The following is a 23346-nucleotide window of genomic DNA, read 5'->3' as shown; positions in this document are numbered from 1 at the left end:
AAAGTGAGCTGAGGGAAGAAATCACAGGGAGACAGTGTGAGGAAACAGGTAACTTTAAAAAAAATGAGTCTAAAAGTTATTTTAAAATTCTTTGGTAAGAGCAATTTGGGTCAGAAAGATTGAGAAAGAGGTATGTATGTGCCTGTGTGTCTCCTACCCACATTTTTTTTACTAGCCTTTTAGGTTAAGGTCATGTTTGCTACAGTTAATGAATCAACGTTCACACATTGTTAATAACTAAAGGTTATGTTATATTTGGAGAGTGTGGTCTTTTCTGTCAGTCTTGTTAAATTCCTCTGTTGGGGACCCTGTGAGGAAAAGGAAATAATTTTATACCTCTGGTTTCTGTTCAACTTTCTGGTTTTTTTTTTTTTTTGGGGGGGGGGGGGAAGTAGGTGAATCAGTAGACCAGCCAGTGCGATCTTTTATGAGTTGGGCAATGGTAAAGTCTCCTCCTGGTTAGCAGTGCCCTCCTTCCCGGCCTTGGAAATAACTGCAAACTTTGAACACTTGTCTTTTGGTTGTCAAAGATGCTTTGTGGGTCAGACCTCTCCTGAAGATTGCTGTGAGGGTCGGTTTGCAGTGATAATTAATATCAGCAGAAGGGGCCATTGCCCACTCCAGACTGTCTTGAGAGGGGATTGGGTGTTACCCCGGCAAGCCTAGGGAAGGGGGAAGTTAGCTGGGAATGACCAGCCTTCAGGCTGTCCAGGGGTGGTGTTCTGGAAGGGCGCCCACTGAGGATAAGGGGCTGTTCTGCCCCAGGCCCTTTCATAAACTCTGGCACATTCCTGTAAGTATATATATCTCCCAGCTGTAGATCCTGGAGACAGAAGATTAGAAGTGTAACTGAATTGTATAAGGTCACATGCAGGAATCCACAAAACCCAAGACTTTAGATGCTGAGGGTTGAGTGTTTGCTAGGCAGGATTTGAGAGCTCACAGGTCCAGTCCCAGGTAAGACTCCTGGGTGCATGCTGCTTGCTGTGTTTCTTGTTTCATTATAGCCCACAGCCTGTCTTGTGGGAAGAACATTCTCATTTTTATTGACCACTAATCTAGTACTGGCAGTTGACCTAAGGCCTTGAAATTGCTATTTTCTTGCTAGAACCTTTCAAGGAGCTAGGATTACAGGCTTGCACCACCCAGCCCATCTCTATACTTTCTAGGTCTTGGTAGGTTGCTATTTTGAGAGAAAGAGGATGGGTCTATGTATTTTAAGTTAGTAGCTTTGTAAATCCTTGGATGTAAGACTTTTAGAGTGGTAACTACAAATAGTTTGTCTGGTCATAAGAGACACAGCCTCCACAGTTCAGGAAGATCATTGGAGCAGAACTCTGGATCCACCATAACCCTTCCCAGAATCCTCTGGAGTTGGGGTCACCAGGGCTTATTGCCTGGCAACACAATTCACTTGCAGTGTTGCATCTTTCTCTTCCTGTGGCTTCTGCATTTTGTGTATGCCAGCTGAGGTGAGGACCATTCAGGTGTGTGGGGTGGTGGATACCCATCTAACACTGCTTGCCACCACAGGATGGGTCTTTGGAATGACGGGCCCTCTTTAAAGTGGCCAGATGAAACCCCTGCCTGGGGAAATGGTTTCCTAGGATGTGCACATTGGACTCCTTTCTGACAGGTAGCAAGTACGTAGGGGTTGACCCTTGGGGGGCGACCACAGGTGTCTAGAGTCAGGCTTGGTGAAACAGGTGCCCCTCTGGTGTTTCATGTTGGTTCCAGCAGAAGGGAAAAGTCAGGCCTTCTTTCACCTAATCTTGCTAATGAGACCTTGGCAGCCTGAGCTCTAGGCGGCAAGATTTGAACGGTTTGGGAAATTTAAAATAGCGGAAGATGGTGCAGTGAGTAATTTCTCCCCACCCAGTTTCCCAACAAGTAGCCTTTCCCAGTGGTGTGCTGCTTCTGTGAGCATTTATTCACTGAAGGCTAAGCTTTGGACAATCTGGGTTGTCCTGTAGTTTGTCTGATGTCTCATGATTAGCCTGGGCAATGGTGTGAGTTTTATAGGAGGCAGTTTTCCTGTGAGAATAAAGCCCAGAACTTGGCCAGTTGGTTTCATATTACCCTTGTAGCAGGTATTCTTAGGGAGGTGGTGGTGTCATTGAACGGAGCTCTCCTTGCCTTGAAGCCTTGTGGTCAGCCTGAGCTTTGGGAACTTGGTGGCATCGCCATTGACCAGTCCTTCCCACAGTCCAGAAAGGACTTTTGGGGGCAGATAGGGAGAATAAGCCAGCCTGTCCTGGGTTCTCCTATTCACCTCAAGGCATTTATTAAGAGACACCACGCGTCTATGCTAGTCTCTTTCTTGGGGAACAGTTAGAAATCTTGATGAAGTAGTTCTTGCTACAGCTCAAGATTCCTGAATGTGATGCTTCAGATGATATACTCAGCAATCGAGTGACAGTGTCATCTGTCAGATGTGCAGCCATTGTCTTCCTCCACCATCTTCACTGCAAAGATGCTGCCTAGATGTCGCCAGCACTGCCCAGCCATCTTGCCAGTCACTTTCTGTGCTATCCATCCCTCATGGCTCCACATGCATGATGGTATCACTCCATGCCTTTTGGAATACAAAAGCCTGGACTTCTGTTGGTCCCGATGCCCAATGTGTGCAGTTCCTCTTTCTAGAGTCTTACTCTGTGAAGTTGGCATTGGGAGTGTGAGTGCAGACATGGCTTAGTAGAGGAGTGGCCGTTGTTCCTTTGCTTTCACCATACTAATGAAAGCTGAAGTGAGGACTTGGCAAGTTCTGGCAGTCTTCCATCTAGAGCCTTGGGAGGATGCCTTTCTTCTCCAGTTGTCTGGCCCTGCATGTGACATTAGAGACGATGGCTCAGTCTCTACTCTTCACTTTATCTGGAACCCCCTTACTTCCCACTGCAAAACCCTCTTTTGTTCCACGGGAACAAACCCTCTGGGAACCTGCCCCATTTAGCCAGAAGTGTCCCTCTGAGAGGAAGGGACTAAGCAGCCAAGTGGGGGCATCCCAATATTGACTTTTCCCTGGATTCTTTGCAACATTTTAAACCCTATCACATACCCAGGAGTACACACAGGTCATGAGGGAGTACAGTACACTGAGTTATCAAAGTGTAAACAGGCCCTTAATTGGGTGGGCCTCGTAGTTTTCCTTGGGTTCTAGTGAGGGATTCACCTCTCCAGCAAGGCATGAGAGCTTCAGCCTCCACAGAGGAGCCCGTGGGGACCATGGGGAGAGCAGAGTGTGTTTCTTAGAAGCAAGAATTCATCACCAAACAGCAGTTCTCCTGGGCATGTCTTGTTCTATGCAGAACAGTTGTAGTTTAGCTGCAGGTGCACTTAAGATAATCATTCCAGAATAGTCTCTGCTCATTAAGTAGTAAAACCAGTGGGGTGGAGAACCTTGGGAAACTGAAATGTTAAAATGTAAAACTTCACCAAGAAAAGAAGAAAAGAACAAAACAGTCTTTGAGGTAAGCAACTAAACCAGAAAGGGCTCATTCTGCATCCTGCTTCCTATGGCCCTCGGCAGAATCCCTGCCTCCCACCTTCTGTGGGCAGAGGGAAGCCAAGGTTGACAGAGGAACAAATTGGAATCGCTAGAGATGGGAAAAAATCAACCTGCGGTTAGTAGCCTGTGACCACAGGGAAACCCAAGTTGAGTTGTTCCCACTCTACTTCTGAGGATCACAAGCTCTGGGGGGCTGGTAAGGCAGCTGTGTGGCTGAAGGTGGTGGGGGTTTGGTTCCTAGAACCCGTGTGGCTCATGGTTGAAAACTGACTTTGGCAAGTTATCTTGTGACCTCCATGGGGCTGTATACACATTCACCCCATAAATAAATGTAGTTAAAATTTTAATTAACAAGAGGGTGATTAGTTAGCTAAGTGGGTAAAGGTGCGTGCCACCAAGTCTGAAGATCTTGAGTTCAGTCCCCAGAACCCACAGGAAGGATGGAGAGAAACAACTACCATGATTTTCCTCTGGCCGCTACTTGTAAACTGTGTCATGCATGGGTCCCTACTTCTTATTTTTAAATTAACACTTTTTTTTTTTTTTTTTTAAAAGAACTCAGTCTTAACACAGGTCTGAGCTCATGGAATGGACAGAGTCTAAAGGCGAGCATGGTCCCTGTCATGCCGTGCTCTGGTGGTTCTTCACTGTTAGACTTGACAGCAGGCCTACTTTTACTTGGAACCATTTACTTTCTATAAGGACAGAGGCTTGCATTGCTGAGTTGGGAAACTGAGGACTGTTCTCTTCCAGATGATACAGTCTGGATTAGGTTTGTTTTCTCTGCTAGTTAAAGACTGAAAAGGCAAGGCGAATCCAAATGCAGCAGGTAGCAGCAGCAGAGCAATCTCAAACACTGTAGACAGAACCAACAGTTGAAGAAAAGACATTTACTGGGGAACAAGGAAATACACATGCAGCTGACACACAGAGAAAAAGACCCTCTGGGAAGCTAAGAGGGGACCCCCGGTCTCTTCTTGAGGGCTGGGGGTTAGAGCCTGGCAGTTTTCTCCCCGACATTTAGGGTTGCCCAGTCTGAAGACACAGAGGGTGGGTGATTGATTGGCCGGCAACTGTGTATGGTATCCACCAATCCAACCTCAGACTCGTTGAACCAGTGCATCAGCTGGAGTCCAGCTGATGGGAGACAAAAGTTGCCAGGCTTTGGTGTGAAGTCAGGAAGTTGAGGAAGAAGCCGGCCTTCTTGGAGATTTTTATTACCTTAGACATGGCACCTTTATTACTTTAGACATGGCAGTCCCTCTGTTGCCTACTAGGAATCTAACTCCTAGTCTTTCACCATAACTGGAAAGAGAGACTGGGATACCCGTGTTGATGTTGGGCCTTGTTCACATGAGAAGAGTGCCCTGCAGAATGGCTCACTGACACCTTAACAACCATGGGGCAGAGACTAGGTAAACAGAAACAGCCCACGAAATGAGGAGTATCTAGTCAAGTAAAGATGACACTCTGCCCTTGGAGAGCGTGATGTCACCTGCCCCTTCTCTCTCTTATGTATGTACCTGTCATTTGGTCCTCTCTCTCTCTTGAGGTACTCCCCACTTAAATGTCTTGAACTCTGTGAGATGTTTACAAGTTCATGACCCTTGCAAAAAATTAAGGCAAGCTATTGGCAGAGGTTTACTTTCTACGCATTTTAAGAAACTGGATTTCTATACAAAGGAAACATTTAGGGGCAGAGAATTGGGTCACCGTAGCATCCCTGTGCAGGGTGATGCTGCAGCCTGGGAAGTGGCTGGTGACAGTTGGAAATGAGTCCCCAACCCTTGGTGTTGTCAGAGAAGGCTCTGAGAGGAGTCTAGCTTTGAGAATCCTGTGAAAGCACACAAGGAAGCCCTCACCACCTAATGTCTTTGTTTACATTGGAAGTTTGTCCTATCTGGATGAATTCACAAAACTTTACATTCCTCTTAAAACTGTCACCCACAGAAAACACCACAATATTTCAGGTGATGTAGCTAAACCCTTACTGAGTTTGTGTTCTCTGTGAGTTGATAAATCGTGGAGCTTCACTTGGTAGGAATCAGCACTTTTATGTGGTAATTAATTTTTTTCTACTCAATGAAAGCCAAAGGATGAGAAATTTGTCTTTGTGCTTCTTGAGAAGAACTAGGAAATTTTGTGTAGGGGATGTCATGGATTGCTGTGTTAGGGTGGCCTCCTTGGTGGCCTAGCGTGCTTCATTAGTTTCTTTTGGTAAGGTCAGAGGCGGTGGACGAATGCTTGTTCCTTCTTGGGATATGATGGGCCTTGTGGAGTGTTTACAGATATAGCTTGCAGATAAACACAATCCAGATTTCTTCAAGATGTGCCCAGAATAACTTAGCTTTCCAGCAAGCTTTCTGTAGCCGGTGACCTCGTGGCTGTGCTAACTAACTAGTAGGTCTTTCTTGCTGGGTCTAGTGGAAGCTGTGCAGTGTAGTGGGGCTGTGGTGGCTAAGGTCTGTCAGGGCAGCTGTCAGGGCAGGCTAAGGTCCCCAGGGCACTGCTGGAGGGCCTGAGTGACCTGGCTGGGAGTAACTTTGCAGGGGCCTGGTCCAAAAAAGTGATCATAACCCAAGCCAGCTTCCCAGAGGCCCAACAGCAAAGGGCTCAGTGAGCCCTTTCCCGAGGCTCGTCTTTGCTATTAGCTAAGTGCTCTCCTGGGCTTCAGTAGAAACCCTACTGTATGAAGAGTCCTGTCTGTTCCCAGGGCCTTCCTAACAGTTTCCAAAAAAATAATGGCTCTTTCCCCATCTCACATGTTTTATTTAGGAGGGAGGTGTGTGTGTGTGTGTGTGTGTGTGTGTGTGTGTGTGTGTTCTCTTTGGTTTGTTCATTCATGTTCATTCTTGAGTATGTGTTGAGCCAAGAGGACAGACACAACCTTTCAGGTTTTGTTCCAAAACTCCACCCCTAGGCACACCCCTTCCCCCTTTGAGATAAGGCCTCTCTCATTGGCCTGGAACTTACCAAGCAGGCTAGGCTGGTTGGCTGGTTGACCCAGGAATCCACAAGTTTTCCTGAGATTGCAAGGGCACGCCACCACACCTGGCTCTTCTGGGAATCAAAGCATGGTCTTCCTGCTTACAAGGTTAGCTAGCACTTTTCCAACAGATCCATCATTTCCCCAGCCCATAGATGGGTAAGGTGTTTCTTTGTTTGTTTGTTTGTGAAAGTATTGTTTATGGAAACTAAGGACCTGGTCTATGTCACGAACTCCTGCCCTGCTATATTTTTTTTTTTAAAGCAAATCTTACCCAGAGTCTCCTTACAGCGCTGTTTTGCATTGTGAGTTTTTAAAAGACAAAGATAGCCACCTTTGGTTAAATACACAGTATGGGTTCTGAGAGTGCCCTAGTGCCTCCCAATACATGTCACCCCTCTTTCCAGCTGTCTAGAACTGGGGATAGAGAGTCCAGGCTTCAGCTGGCCCCTATGTACCAGCTTCCCTCTGAGCCCTGCTGCAGGCTTACTCATTTTTGCCTTTTCAATGGTTTGAGGCTCTTCATCTTCACATTTAAAATAAGTGAACTGAAACCTGTGAGAGTATGGGTCCTGTTAACCCTAGACACAGACGGACCTCCGAGATTCAGGGTTCCTACCCTCATCTCCACCTCATATCTGACCATGTCCTATAATTTTGAATAGGGTAACAACACCCATTTCTTAAGTTTCTGGAGAGCAAGTGAGTACATTTGAGATGCCCAGGGCTCTATGGGCTCTGGAATGTTCTTATCTCCACACCTGTTGCCACAGGCTGTTAGGGGTGAGGGGTAGAGTGGCAATTGAGTAAGCTGGGGGTGAGAACTGCTCACTGCCTCAGGGAATGAATGTCCCTGAGCCTCTGTTGCCAGCTGCTCCACCAGAGGGCAGGGCATCAGCAAGTTGTTTTTTTGTTTTGTTTAAAAAAAAAAAAAAAAAAAAAAAAGCCGAGGATAAGATGTTTGCTATAGTGAGCTGCTGAGCCCCCAACACATTCCCGATACTGGCAAGGCCTTAGCTGAGAACAGTGTGCTCAGAGCGTTGGATTGGCTCCAGGAGGGATGTTTTGAGTACAAATAAAATGATACATACCAGGGCTGTTTGCCTCTGCAGGAATCCAGTAAGAGGCCAGCACTGCAAGGCCAGGGTCTAATAGGGGCTGGCTGTGAGGTGCCCTCAGGCATACCTCCTGGGCCAGCTAGAAGATTCCAGAACAGCATAAATCATACACAGATGTCACACTACGTGCCCTTCTTCCCTTTCCTTTCCTTGGGTAGATTAGTCCTGGACCAAGCTTTATGTCTCTTGTGGGAAAGTGGGTTATTTTATTTTATATGACATCATAAAACTAATGTACTCCCCTAAGACCCCTCCATACAGCTTCCTGTCTCCTGGTCATGGTCTGCTTACACGGTACTCCAGCATCTCTTCCATAGGAGTATCCTACACATGACTGTAGCAGAGGCGAGATGGAGCCTCTGGAACTTCTGAAGCCTGAGCATCCTAAGCATAGGCATCCTGTGTGCCACATACTCCGCACCAAAACACTGCCGGTGGAGTATCATAGCTGATGGGGAGAAATGGTGTTTTCATTTAAAAGCTTCTCTTGACTGACTTTTCTTAGATTTCAACCCCCTGTGACTTGTTTGTGAGATTTGTTCCTGAGACAAAGGAGCAGACAGTGCCCACGCCATGGAGATTCAGTGGAAGTGTGAAGTGGGATTCAGTGGAAGTGTGAAGTGGGGGTAGCTCAGGAGGCTTGCAGCCTTTGTCTTTCTGTGTGGCTTCCCTTTCCAGTGTTTCTGGGGAGGGTAAAAATAGCTCGTGGTGCCTTAAATTAAGTGCCTTGTGGAGTGTTTGTGTGGGTCCATTGCACAGCCACACACGTCCAGCCTCCGTAGTGTTCAGTCAGAGAACGACTTGAGTGGTGTGTTCACATCCACTCACCCATCAAGTTCCAAAGAAGAGGCCTGGCATCTTGGATCTCTCCTTGGGAGAGATGATCCCAGGGCAGGGCAGCAGGCCTTGTGCTGAACTCACTAGCGAACTGTCCCAAAGATGAGCCTGTTTTCTGTCTCATCTTGCTCAAAAGATCAGCAAAGCCAAACCCTACACAATCTTCCAAATGCACACTCTTTTTTGCCCCCACAGCAAGCAGAGACAAAGGCTGGCAACACACCTGTGAGCCACCACCCCATTGCTTCAACTCCCATAGGTGGTTGGTTGCCCCGATGGGTGGTAAAACCCCCAATTTTGGACTGTTGAGTAGGGAAAGGTGTGATGGCGTCTGGTTTGGCTCCCTCTGGTGGGTCCAACAGGATCCCTGTGAATCCGAATAGGTGTGAATCCGAATAGGTGTGAATCTGAATAGGTGTGAGTAGGTGCTGGCATTTCTTGCATCCATGCTATATTTCCTCTGAGTGCTCTGCCTTAGACTCCTACAGCCTGTTCTCTCTTTACGTTTCTAGAGACAATTTTCTACTTGCCTGATATGAAATTGTATGTTATCTTTATATCACTTTCTGTAGTTGTCTTCCTGTATAAGCCAGCAGAAGAAACCACCAGTATCTGCCAACATCTGGCTCTGTTCTTGCATGCACTATTTGTCTGTGTGTGTGTGTTTGTGTGTGTGTGTGTCTGTCTGTCTGTCTGTCTGTCTGTCTGTCTAACCATCCACCCACCCACCACCTCATCATTTCATTATTATTTTTTTTAATGACTCAATGCCTGGAAAAAAGTTACACATCTTATCCTTAGGTGACACTGTGAACCTCTGTGTATAAATTTTCTTTTCTTTTTACATTTTATTTTTGTTTTCTGTATATGAGTGGTATGTGTGTGTGTGTGTGTGTGTGTATGTATGTGTGTATGTATGTATGTATGTATGTATGTATGTATGTATGTATGTATGTATGTATATATCATACAGTGACCTCAGAGGCCAGAAGAGAGTATTGAAACTCTTGGAACTAGAATTACAGGTGTCAGTGAACTTCCATGTGAGTGCTGGGAACAAAGCCAGGTCCTTTGAAAGAACAGCCAGTGGTTTTAACCACTGAGCCATCTCTCCAGCCCAAATCTTTCCTTTCTTAATGGTAAAGAAACAAAATCCATGTGAACTTTGAGCAGTGACTTTGGCCCAGTTGATTCTCTGTATATGTGTGTCTTGGCTTCACATTACTGACAGGATTCACAGTCTATAAGGTCTTTTAGCTTTCAAAAAGATGGCAGGGCTGACATTGTAGCTCAGTTGGTGCAGTGCTTTCCTTGCTTCTAAGCCCTGAGTCTGATCTCAGTGCTGTATAACTGGAGTATATGTTCAATCCTGGTGCTCAGGAAGACTAGGAATTCAAGGTCACGCTTAGCAATGGATTCGGACCCTGTTCCTCCCCACCCTCCTTCAAAAATTAAAAGAAATACATAAATGCAGAAGACCACACCGAGAGGACTAGGAAGTTGGGCTACAGGCAGGAGCATGCACAGGATGCTGCAACGGAGCATCTTGCAGGAATCCAGTCATGTTGTGTGAGTCGTTCAGGCTGTCAGTGTTTCATTGAGGGCTTCTTAGTGCTTGTATCCCTTAAAGCGAGTACCCTTGGGAAAAATGGAAGCCATTCATGTCTTCTTCCACCCTAACCTTTCAGATGCACCCAGCTTTGCCCCACTGCATGATGGTTATGTCCATGGAGACCTGTTTCTTTCTCAGCCTACGTTAAAAACTAAGAATCCAGAGAGTACAATCACTGATTCCAAAGCCTGTGGGTCTTGCCGAACATGTCGGGAAGGACACAAGCAAGCCTCACTGTTTGTGGAAAGCACCAGACCTGATCCCTGCTGCAGGGCTGGGTCTGGCTTCCCATGAGGCCGTTTTGGGGCTTATGAACAGGAAACGAGATGGGCCAGGGTTGATCATAACAAAGACCAGGCCCCCTGAGCCCTGGGGGGACGGCCTGGGTTCTTGCAAGAGCCCTGAGAGGTGAGCTGGCTCTGAGGCCACGGCTTTGTCAGCAGATGAAATGAGCCCTATTTTAAGCCGTACTGTGTACCAGCACTTCCTGTTATTCCAAAGGAAGCTCTTGTTTTGGTTTTCATGGGGATGGATTTATTGAAGCATGTGCTAGTGGAGTGACCCAACCGTGTTCTAGGACAAAATGAAGCTGGGGCCCAGGAGGGAGGGCACACCTGCCAGTTGCCACACCCCAAAGACTACTGCTTCAGAGGGCTTTAGACCTAGTGACCCTCTGTGGGTGAACAAAGACTGTTTGCCTGTCAGGATCCCAGACAGGGGACCCCAGAGGCAGAGTTGGTCAGAGGACAATTGAAAGGGGTTTTGTTGGCCCTCTAGGGCTAAGTTAAGCCATGTGTGTCTCTTTCCAGGAGTATCAGTCCAGCCAATCAGAGCCATATAAGCCCCACTCACTTCCTGCCGACCTTTTGACATTGCCAGATGTTTTTTCTTACAACTGTCATTAGGCCTCCATACTCGCTGACCTCATCAAATTGTATTGAAGCCATTTTCATCCATTTTGTTCTCAAAACCCATTTAACCCTTCCTGAGTTCCCTCTTACTGCCCTGCCTTCTGAGTTAGCAGCCTGGCTTCTGCCCTGCTGGCTCTTGTGTGGAGCTTGGCATCTGACCTGTGTCCCACAGCATTCCATGCCCCGAAGCTGAATAGAGGGATACTAGTGTTCTCCATAGTGGGGTAGATTACAGAATGACAAACACAGATTATAAAATGGGCCAGGAGAAAACCTCCCAGAACTCTGTGTGTGAGGGTGTCACCTGGGATCTAGGACGCTAGTGGATCCATCCCTTGGTTCCTGTAGGATCTAAGAGTGACCGGCTTAGAGGTCCTGAGAACATAGGAGTTAGTTGGGCCAGCACAGGAGTTAGTAGGCTACTGTCAGAACTTTAGAAGACAAAGCTGGTTCTTAGCCTTTCTGTAAAATGAGCTGTAAAATTTTTGTAAAATGGGGGGGGGGGGAACCTTCAGCAGATAGCAGGTATTGGCCCCTCCTATCCTGCTCCCTGCTCTTACTTAAATCAATAGCCTGCTCTTAGAATTCTGGGGTAGGGTTTAGATGCCTATGTTTGCAAACTTCTGAAATTTGGGAGGCTCAGCTAGAGAACTGATATGAAGACCCAGACGGTTGTTGTGTTGGGTGGTCTTAGGTTGTCAGGTCCATCAGCACAGAGTCTGATGGGCTGCTATTGCACATGCGTGACTGAGCACCTGGACCCACTTGGAAGTGTCTCTGCATGCTGAGTTTTAAAATGAATGCTTACCTGTGTAAAGCATTCCAACAACTGCTGGGAGTTTTCCTCCTCTCCCACAGTCTTGTCCTTCAGAGAGAGGTCTTGCTCACATCAGGTCTGTGTGCACCTGGCCCTTGTCTTCCTGTTGATGCCTTTTCAAACCAGTCCAGTGGGGTTCTAGGGATCATGGCCTTTGAGTGGTCCTAAGCCACGGGGTGTTGTGTTTTCAGCCTGGTCCCCTGGGCTGGATCTCACTCCCTCCATGGCTTCCAGGCTTTTGCTCCAATAAGCTTTTGCAGCGAAGCTATTCCTGGGAGAGCTAGGGTCAGAAGAAAGCACAAACTGAATGAGCTGGCCTTAGAAAGTCTGGTTATTTGAAGGTAGCCAGCTGTTGGGTTCAGTGACTTTTAAGAGGGAGTAGACTTCAGGGATGCTATGCCTCCATGAAGTCATGAAGACCACACAGGCCTTGAGGCCCTTGATTGCATTGCTCTGGGCACACATACATACATACCTCTTGTGCATGTGGACACATAGCTTTTGCACACATGTGGCCACGTCTGACTTTGCAGCTTCTGTGTTCTTCCTGGGTTTCCGGTGGAGCTTTCAACATCTTTAAACTTACACTTAATGGTTTCTCATCACAAGAACCAGCTATATGTGGGACTGCAGACTTAGAGACTACCTTGAAGGGTTTACCTGTATCTTCTGACTCTGGGAGCTCATATTTGCTAATAGGTGTTGTTCAGCCAGAGGGCCTGTTTACCCAGAGAATTATCTGCAGAGGGTGGCCTGGGAGATGTATTCTTAATGTGGGACCCATGCTCTGATGTTTCTAATGTCACCCAGATTCATGGGTACCCATGAGTAAGTGTGGAGACCCCAGGGTGCCTTAGGTAACCGTGTATCTGGGAAGTGTAGCCCTGGAATTTATTTTAAGTGTCTGGGGTAAGTGAAAATAGCAACAGACGTTCCACTCTTGGGGCTGCTGGGTATTGCTGATGTGAGCAGAATAGAGTTCACCCCAGGAGCTCACAGAGTGGATATATCACAAACCTAACGTTAGAACAGGCTGTTGGGATTTACAGCCTTGGGTAGGTTTGTTAGTGTTCTCCAGCCTGTAGGTGCATGGAGCTAGGTGTCGTGCATTACAAATGGATCCGAGTCTTTGTCTCTCTTTGTCTCTAGAATGTTGAGTTGCACTCTCTATCAGTGAACATAGTAAATTTGATGGGTTGCATAAAGGGTTCTGTTACTTATCTATTGCTGTGTGACAAATTACCTCAGAATGTAGAGATTTAAACCACAAAGCCTGGTCATCTTTATTTCCTGGGGTCAAAATCTGCCCAGGGTGCCTGTGGCTAGGGTGTTTTGCCACAGAGACCCATGGTATTTCAGTCTGGATATTGACCCTGGTTCCCACTGATACTTGATTGCTCAGGCCTCTCCATAGGACATCTTAAAAGATAGAGATGGCTGCTGTTGGCCCTCCCCAGAGTGACAGCAAGAGCAAGGCCATGCTAGAAACCACACTTGTCTTCCATCTGATGTCTGAAGTAATACACCAACCTGATCCTTCTGGTTATTATGAGCAGATATTGCAGAAGAATGTGGATGCCAGGCTGTGGGGGCCAGTCCAGGAACTCATGTTCTGATTTTTTTTGTTTGGGATTTTATTTCGTTTTGCAATTAATAGGAAAATTGGGTTCTGCCTCAGGCGAGGGAAGGATTCAGTCATTAAGCTAAGATGTCGAGGTTTTATTTCTCCCTGTTATCTTTGCATATGTGGACTTCTGGGTCTGGCCAAACCTGTAAGGAACTGGGTAGATGTCCTTGTCCCTGGAGCCTCAGGAAGGTCCCCCAAGAGGAAGCAGCTCCTCTGCGAGCATGAACTCAGCCTCTGGCAATGCCCTGCTTCCCAGAAACAAGGCTGTGTCTGCTTCCCATTTGATTGTTCTTCCTCCTAAAACTTAGATTTTTTCCCCCCTGTATCTGAGTCCCCATGGCAACCCCAGAGCCAGGTGTTAGAGGTGAGGGAGGAAGAATTCTCTTTCCACTCTCTCACACACTTGGGATGTTGGCTCTGTAGCCCAGTCGGATGCTGCGGGTTTCTTTGCTGCTCCTTTCTGTCCTCTGTGGCAGAGACTTGATTTTTCTTAGGCCTTGGGATTTCAGGCAGCCATTAGGCTCTGGGAGCCACACACACGGCTGTGAGCCCTGCTCTTGGTGAAACTTTGGGACAGTAACTGGAAAAGGCAGCCATCTTTCATTGGGGTGACATAGCTACCACACAGGGTGAGCAGCAAGGATTAGGGCTGTCCCTTTAGAATAAGGAAAGAGCAGAGAAAATCCTTCAATAGGGTCACTAAGTATTGTGGCTTTTCTGAAGAGATAGCTGTAATAGAACTTCCAGCAGGAGGTCGAGGCAGGACCACTGCAAGTTCAAAACCCCTCCTTGATGGTCCTTGTTAGCCTCTCTTTGGCCACCAGGTACTTTGTGATTCTTTTTGAAGAATCATGGCAAAGGAGATGGAAGTTTTCCTTTGAAGGTTGTATGGAGATGCATTTGGGGGCGCCTCAAGGCCCATTTGGCATCTCCCTAATTTTGGAGCATTTCTTTCTAAAAATTAAGTATACTATATCATAATCGAGAACCAGCTGTGTGCTCTAAGTGGCATCCTGTTGCCACAGCAGCTGTGTTTAAAGTAATGGTCAGAGAATGTTGTCCTCTGGAGTGTCTGTGGTTAGTTAGGTTGGGCGTGGTGTCCCTCCTGTCCCTCACTAGGTTAAAGCAAACTCCTTTCCCGCATCATTCTGTGGCTCCTGACTGGAAAAGCTGGTAGATTAGACAGATGGAGGCTCTGCTGGCCTTAGCTCCTCCCTATTTAAAATCAGGAAGTCTAGGCCAGGGAGGTCGGTAGCTTAGTGCTAAACCGAAGGTGCTTGACATCTGGAGTTTAAACCAGGACCCAAATGGTAGGAAGGAGAGAACCCCAAATCCAGAAAGTTGCTCTATGCCTCCCAAATGTCTGATTCTATATCCTCCTCCCCAACTTAAATTAACAAAATATAATTATATTTAAATGGGAAATCCTTTTTACTTTCCTTCCCCCTGCTTAGCGTCTGCTGTCGGGGGAAGGGCATCTACTCTGAAGTCTTACAACAAAGGGTCAAGGAACAATTGCTCAATTGTGTGCACCCTCTATCACCCCCAAGTTTCAGTCTGATGGAAACTCTATCAGGTTTTAGCAGGACTGTACAACCTCCTATTTATTCTGTCTTAAATCCTGTCACTGCCAAGGTGTTCTCATCATCCATCACCACGGTTCACACATCTCTGAATGAGAATTGTAAGCATAATGGAAAATCACCCCTTAGGGCAGTGCGTGCCCCTCTGCAGGTCAAAACCCCACAACTGTGGGTCAGGAAACTCACTGCCTCTCTGACCACCTCTTCTTAAGCCTGCCTTATGAAAGGGGGACCTTGGCTCTCAGTGGAGGTGTGAGACAATGGGGAGGGTTTGGCACAGTACTCTCTGCTAGTCACATGCCACCATTTCAGTATTCACACCCAAAAGGGAAGCCAGGTGCCTTCTGCCTCTCTAGCTTCCTAAGACATGCAGTGCTCAGCCTTTCCATCAAGGGTATCTGACATATTTTCTCTGGGTTCTTAGGGAGTCCACATCGAGACCCAGGCAAAGATATCTAGGCTTTGCAGTCTGGGGATGTCCAGGCAGGGTGAACAGTGCCCTCTGCTGGATTAAGAGCCTCATTGCTGGGGACCATGCTTCCCCTGGGCCGATCTTGCTCGAAGCATGACGGGTTGGCTACAGGGCAGGAGGACTTGTCTTATTTTCCAATTGCTTTTGTGATAAGCAGGTATAGACTGTAAGATGCAAGTACTGGAACACATGTTTTGGACCTCACCATGTCAAGAGGTAGCCCACTTAGGTCTCTTAAGGGACAGGATGCTGCCAAAATGGACTGACAATCAGGGCCTTCTGTGCGGTCAAACCAAAGTCAAGAGGCAGATGTGTTTAAAACAGAAACTAATGAAGATTTTAAGATTAAAAAAAAAAAACCTTTTTATTGTTGTAATTTGTAACTAACCTCTAAAATTGCCATTAGTAGATATACATTATGGCTTCATACGTGTTTAACTAAATCAAAGTTATATTAGAACTAGTAATTTTTCCATAGGCGAATAATTCAAGTTTAACAATAAGGCCATTTTATTTAGTTTATTTTACTATAATGTAAATTTGTTTATTTTACTATAATGACTTGTGCGCACTATTTATTTATTAAAATTTATTTTATTTATATGAGTACACTGTAGCTGTCTTCAGACACACCAGAGGAGAGTATCCAATCTCATTACAGATGGTTGTGAGTCACCTTGTGGTTTCTGGGCATTGAATTCAGGACCTCTGGAAGAGCAGTCAGTGCTCTTAACCGCTGGATCTCTCCAGTCTGTGTTCACTATTTATTAAAATATAATGATATATTATTTAGTGTGCCTCTCGTGTGTGTCCTTTAATCTCCATGTTCTCAGAGATGCATGGCCTGGTGGGTCTCACAGCCTGATTCCCAGGTCCAGGCTGCTGGTGGCCATCCTGTGTGTGCTAGGACACATCACTGAACCCCGGGAAATGTGCTGTATATGTACATTTTTTTTTGTCACAGGCTATGGACTCTGCCCACAGTGATCACTGGGGTACTGGGTCTTCACCCCCACCCAACAGCTGTATGGTGACCCTTCTGCAGACATTCTGTGAGAACTTCCAGTATTGTGTGCACTCTCTCTTGTTGGTGGCATTCTCTACTTGGTCAAATGAGAATATTCTGAAATTTCTCTTGAAGCGGGGATGAGCTATTCTGTCCCATAGAAGATGCGATTACAGATCCCATTCCACTACGCAGGCTCCTTAGCCACAGAGCGCACATCCCACGGCAGGCGGGAGGAGTTACGACTCCTCAGCCTGCGCACGTGCCATCATTTCTATGCCTCTTCATTTGAATGGACATTTGCTTGTTTGCTTTTATCCCTCTCTGTTCTGCCTTTATTATTAACTAAAATATTTATTTTCAAGGCATATTTGGAGGACAAGGGCTTTTAAAATGTGTGAAAATTCTAGAGAGTCCCTGTAGACTGTGAAGGCCCTTGCTGGATTCCCAACATGACCCAAATAAAACCAATTAGGAACATGAAAGGGTCTTTCTGCTTAAGTTCTCACGCCTTGTTTATTATCACTTTTAGCAATCGAAAAATATACAGACGTCTTGAGGCTGGAATTTGACACTAGGAATGTGTTTGTATGGGCTCCAGCTCAAAGTAGGACCACACCACTTGCTTATTCCAGGAAAATCATGGTTTTAAAGTTAATCCCCCTGGCCCCCCTACTGGTCCACCTTTGGCCTGGTGGATTTCCATGGCACAGTGTTTCTTTGTGAATCTGTTTCTTTGGATTTACAAACTGTGAACATATTTTCTTCTTCTTCTTCTTCTTCTTCTTCTTCTTCTTCTTCTTCTTCTTCTTCTTCTTCTTCTTCTTCTTCTTCTTCTTCTTCTCCTTCCTTCTTTCCTTCCTTCCTTCCTTCCTTCCTTCCTTCCTTCCTTCCTTCCTTCCTTCCTCCTCCTCCTCCTCCTCCTTCTCTTCCTCCTCCTTCTTGTCCTTCTTCAGTTTAAATCCAGGGCCATATAGAGGCCAGCACTCAATCACCAACATATACCCTCTAGATTCTATAAAACCCTGACAGCAGCACAATCTGAGCTGGCCTAAATTATTGACTTTACAATCTGGATTAGTCTAGCTTAGTCAATTTGATCACATAGTATGGGATCTTATTTTTCTAGTGGGGAATCGCAGTGATTGGGCTGGGGACAGGCAATAAACGTACATGTTACCTTTATAAATTCACACTCTTTGATATTCTGGAGTTATGCAGATTGGAAAGAGGCCATAGCTGAAGCACTGAGCTGCCTGCGTGTGTACTCCAGGTACTTGTGCTTTTGGGGATAGAGGATGGGGTTCTAACCAACCAAGAGTATGTGACCAGGGACTGACCAGATCACCCAGCATTGGGCTGCAGGGCATTCCTTAGAGAAGAAAAAGCTTCCTGTTGTTACTGGATGGTAGACTGGCCTGTCTCCAAGTGAAACTGTGCATATCTCAGGATAGGGTTCTTTTAGGATACGTCTAAGACCTGAATGGGAGACTCTGGGCAAGGGAGGTCTTCTCTTCTCACTCCCTAACCCACACTATAAAAAGAAAGGAATCGGGGACATTTATAGAATCTATTATGTGCTTAGGGCGTGACAATCCTCTCTGACAGCTATCAATCATTCCAGGTTATGGGAGCTCAGAAGGCTCAGGTGAATGGTACATGTCTAGGGACTGCTTCCACCATGGAAGGATTCAGGGGACACACAAACATTCTGTCTATAGGAATCATTTCAGAAATGAATATGTAATTTCCTTGCAAACTTAGTAATTTTGTTTAGCAGCCCTGGTGTCTGGCTGTTATTCCCCCACAGGCATTGGGCAGGTGTTTTCGTTAGGCCTCATAACAGCAGGGTTTTTGCTTTTCCTAGACAGGTCCAAGGTCCTCCCTGTGCCTCGCCTGGGTTATGTGTACAAGAAGGCCTTGTTGAGGGGGGCCCAGTGTGACCACACACCCCTGAGTATAGAGACCTATTTCTGTTTGCATTAGATCTCTGCACCACTTGGGCTTTAAATCTGAGCCTAGTTTGTGATTAACAGTGAGGTGTGTCCACTTAACTACAATGATAATGAATCCTTTTAAACTGTTGCAAAATTTGATCTTTCTTTATTGGCATGATGATAAGTAGAGTCCCTTAAAAGAAGGGAGCTGCCTGTGGTGTTGGATGAGGTCTAAAAGCATTTTGTTTGAGACACCATTGAAGATGCACACCTGCTCTGCAGTTCCCCTTGACCTAGTCTTTGTAGAGTCTGAACTAGAATGGTGAAACAGAGCAACTGTTAAGAACAAATTGGTGAGGACTGGGGTTCTTGTGATACAACCTCGTGCTGGTTTGGTTTGGCCAAGAGGTGGCTGTCGGTGGCAACGGTGGAAAATGGGGAAAATGCGTTATCTACCCAAACTTGGACAAGTGGTTTCTTTTGCCTTTAATCCTGGATGTTTAATGTCAAGGTGGATAATTTTAAAATAATTTTTGTTCTTTTCTCAAATCTGTTGGACACTGCCATGAAACGGCACACCACACCTGCCGATAGCTTCCTGATGGGCGTTCTTATCTAAAAATCTATGGCTTACATTATCACTTCCTTCTTCCAGGCTTAAGACCAGCAGTAGATGCCTGATGAGTGGAGAATTCACATCTTACTGTGTAACGTGGGTTTCCTCCTGTATGTGCTCGTAGCCGTGAGGAGCACCACTTTGACCTTTCCACTCGCAGGAGGAGCCTTTGGCTTTGCTTGTTAGCATAACCAAATTGCCAGTGTTGTGATTCTTGTTCTTTGAGCATTAAGCAAAATAGTTACTGTAATGTGGATATCAAGACTGACTTACTGAGTTACTAACGGTCAGGAGGCATATACATCGCAGACACAGGGGACAGCAGGGTGTTTCCAGCACCAGCTGGGACGCGGCCAGGGTTCCACGAGATTTTATTGTGATGCTCTGACCCATGTGTCATGTGAAATGGTGGGCTTTAATGTAACGCCGTTCAGACCTGAATATACCCAGAGTAACTGAAGCTGTGGAAAACAGCACTTCAGTCTGGGAAGATACTGTAAATTACATTTCACTTTGATCCATTACACTTTTCTCTGGGTTGGGATTAGGCCTGGCATTCCTCTGGTTCTCTCATGTGAGATTGGACTTCATGCCGTCTCCCCTTCGTCATCCTCCGTGAGAAGGCCCTACTTTCGTCTTGACTTTGGACTTTACCCTGCTTTAGGCCAGGTGTACTATTAGGATACTGATGTAGGAAGTGCAAGACCAAACCCAAGACGAGAGAGAGCACTTCCTAGAGGCTCACGCACATTCTCTCTTCTCTGTCTGTTATAGATGGAGGTCCAGTCTCCAGTATGGAACCCCTGCCTTTCCTGTTACCATGACTCAAGTTCTGATTTCAGCAAAGATAGCAGAACCATGGCATTGCCTCTTTTTTGCCCTTCTTTACGTGCACTTTTGTATTTTTATTGACCATTTCGACTAATGATATCAATAAATGACAAATTCCTTTGGATGTTTATGACTTGGGAGTAAGGACTGACTTAAAGAGCAAAGTTGGTTTTCATGGCAAACCTAATCACATCTCTGTGATTGATGTCTAGGAGCCCAGAGCCAGTATGGCTGGTGCAGCGTGGGCCACCATGCATAGGTCCACTACAAGACATGTTTGTCCCTGACATTTGTAAAGTGGCTGTGTTAGTCTTCATAAATAGCTTACTTCTTGGAAGGGAAAACGTCTTTCATTTCCCCCCCCCCCTTTTTTTTTTTTTTTTTTTTAAATCAGAAAGATAGTGGGAGAGGGTGGTAGCATCTTCACTGCCCCCAATCTGGGCAAAACTCATACTGGCTGTTGCAGCTGAAGTCTGTATTTGTTGCTGATGTGGTGGGTGGGCACCTGCACTCATGGTCTGCCCTGGACTCCACAGAAGAGCAACAGAAAAGCTAGCCATGGTCTCAGTCTTAAGTAGTAAGACGAAGACATTTGTGTAAGCTATTGGCTGATCTCTCTGATTGCATCATCGAGATTCTACTTACCAGTTTTTCAAGAAGCCGTCTAGTTATACAAATTAAAATTCAAAGGAAAGCAAAAAGAATAATTATACCTCACTGGAGGAGGAGGAGACTGCAAAGCCAATCCTGGCGCCAATCACATAACTCTGGCGGTTTTTACCTCCATAGCCCTTCACAGATATTGGCTTGTCCTTTGGATGAGGTAGATAACTAGGCTTGGGTTTTCATACCAGAGTCTAGAAGGTGCTACCTAGTAGTGTGGACATCGGAGCCTCAGCAAAGTAAAAGGGCTAGCCTAGGCTTTCTGGTGTGCATTTGTGGCTGACTGACATTCATAGGTCCTGGTTCTGGTATCCCATCTCTATTTCCTGGAGTTAGGGGCTTGTTCACACATGGCTTTATGAGAGAGCCCAGTAATGGTGATAGCAGGGTACATGTGGTGACTGGCTTGTTTCAGGCAGTTCCCTGTGTTAGAGGTTGGTGTCCTTGGGATATTATGATCGTTGTTTATATGGTTAGAAACATCTCTCCATTTCTTCAAATTCACATAATTATTGCTATAAATCTTTAGGATGCTTTTCTGGCCACATTTCTGGGAAATTAGCCATTAGTTATCAAGAATTTGCCTACCTCTTTTAGTAGTCGGACCTGTGCCTGGACCGTTGATGAAATAGCTCCTAGCATTCAGCGTGATTGACTCCCACACACCACCAGATTTCTCCTGAGCCTTAATTTTCTGTCCTCTTCTTTCTCTGCACAATTCGCCCGATAGCTGAAAACAGCCCCGTGCATGTATGCGTGCACGCGTGTGTGTACACATGCATTGCTGTTCTATTAAAACAACACGTGTTGTGAAGTTTTGCATTGAAGAACAGGAGACCAGTGAATGGGTCCCCACTATTCTCACAGTGATTGACAGGCTGCAGTTCTGAAGGAGAGAATCAGTAGAGCCTGCCTTGTAATTTGTGAGCTGGTGCTTAAGAGACAGAGTACTTTGGATCCTAGCATGTGTGGACCAGGCTCTTCCTCCTCTGATCCTGAGTCATCAGGAGAATGCTTAGAAAAGGCTTAACAGCCATTGTTCAACCAGAACTACCAGTTGAGGAATGCGGGATTAAATGCAAGGTCAGCCCCCTGCAGCCCCCTTCTACATTTGAGGAAGGTTCTAGAAGATGGCACAGGCAGGCCCATTCTTACACAGTGTTGCAGGGAGCTTGTGTTTCGTTGTGCTGTGCTGCTTTGTGTTGTGGTATTGTGGTGTGTGGTCCCTGCAAGTCCTTCATGGAAAGGAAGCAACTTTAAAAACTGCCCAGTGCAGGCCTCGAGAGCCTCTGTGGAGATAGCCATAGTGTGCATAGTACCACTGCAATGATATCATAGGACCTACAGCCTGGTATTCCAGAGATGTCTGTGAGGCTGTCTCCTAGTTGTGTAGAACTTTGTGGTTCAGAGAAATAAATGGCAGATCCAGCCGGCTGTCTCTGGCCTTGGAGTTGAAATAATTGAGGTTGGTCTGTAATTGGTGCCCATAGCTGAGACACCCATAATACTTGCCGTTTGCTGTTTTCAGCAATGAGTGGCAAACATTCCTCTCTGTGCCCTCTTGCTTTCTGACTGCTGCAGGGAAGAAAACAGGAGATTGCTAAGGCGAGTGGAGCAACCACCACCCACCACGTGCCAGAGCAGCAGGTCCCCTCTTAGAAAGACAGGAAGTCACGAATGACCTGTCAGCCTGTGTCCTGGAGGTCTCCAGAGAGTTAAGGCTTCTTTTCTCCTTGTTTCAGGGTTCATAGTGGCGCAATGCACGCAGACTCCTGCGAGTTCCCCTAAGTTCTTAGCGGACTGCTTTGCCTTTTGAATCAGAGAGTTGCAAAGTTCGATAAAGAATGGCCCTTGTGGATAAGCACAAAGTCAAGCGGCAGCGATTGGACAGGATTTGTGAAGGTAAGAGCCAGCACGGTTTGGCGGGTTTTCCTGAAAGATACGTAGCCCCTCATGCAGATCCTCTCAGAACTGTTCATTTGAGGTAGCCGGGCCTGGCTGTGTCACACTCTGACACTAGGACCCATGGAGTCTCTCTCCACCCTTTACCTTTTCAGGCACCTTTGGCTTTGGACAAAGCCTGGCTTGTGTGGGGGCTGGTGGAATATGAGGGAGGGCTGTAGGCTATGAGGTACCTTTCCCTACACCCCCATATACCTAGGGTTATTTTCCATATGAAAGACACCATATATCAGGACCAGCTTTTTTTTTTTTTTTAAGCTTCCTGAAGTTTCTAGACTTTATCTGTTTTCTATTAAGATATTTACAACAATGAATTCCAAGATATTTCCGAGGAGCCCACTCTAGCCCTCTTGATGTTTTCAAGCCCTCAGTATCTTTGAAAATGTCTGGAAGTGTTTTATTCATGAAAGGAAAAAATAAACATAATTAAAATCTAATGGAAACCTGGGGATAAAACTCCGAAACATTGATTAAGCACTGTCCTTTTCTAATTAGTGAGGAGCAAAGAACGCCTACAACTCAAGGTTTATACAGACTGTGTCAGCCTAGAGTCAGTGCTGCAGGACTAGCCTTGTCTAGGAGTTATTGGGAGTGTTTTCAGGGCTAGCCTTAGCTCCCCTTCGAGCCTAGAGCAGAGGGCGCACAGGCAATAGCTGACCTACCAGCTCTCAGGCAGGCCTGTGCACCCCCATGCTCTTCCCCTGCAGCCACCCATATGGAATTGCTTGTCCTTTAAATAGATGTAGCTCAAGCCACATGGGATGGGGACATCAAAGCCATTCTGTTTGAGACAGCCCTTGAGCACTCTGTGCAAAGTATGCAAGAGCCCCACCCCCATGTCCTTTGGGTTCTGCTATAGTTTA

The 23346-nt window shown here is 46.2% G+C and overlaps 1 protein-coding gene across 6 annotated transcripts in view; it reads left to right on the top strand.

Annotated features, from left to right (window-relative positions):
- Ctbp2 (C-terminal binding protein 2) overlaps positions 1 to 23346 on the top strand; it is a 133854-nt gene that overhangs the window by 72697 nt on the left and 37811 nt on the right. For 4 of the 6 annotated variants that reach the window (XM_034485982.2, XM_034485980.2, XM_034485988.2 and 1 more), the window contains one exon: positions 22264 to 22423. The exons of the other annotated variants lie outside the window; for them this stretch is intronic. In XM_034485982.2, the coding sequence (XP_034341873.1) occupies positions 22366 to 22423 (58 nt within the window). In that variant the 5' untranslated portion in view covers positions 22264 to 22365. The remainder of the gene's footprint in view (positions 1 to 22263; positions 22424 to 23346) is intronic. 6 annotated transcript variants of the gene reach the window in all.

The sequence above is a fragment of the Arvicanthis niloticus genome, chromosome 1, assembly GCF_011762505.2.
Source record: "Arvicanthis niloticus isolate mArvNil1 chromosome 1, mArvNil1.pat.X, whole genome shotgun sequence".
NCBI lineage: Eukaryota > Metazoa > Chordata > Mammalia > Rodentia > Muridae > Arvicanthis > Arvicanthis niloticus.
The sequence above is the reverse complement of the archived record's forward strand: the minus strand, read 5'-3'. Positions and strand labels throughout refer to the sequence as shown.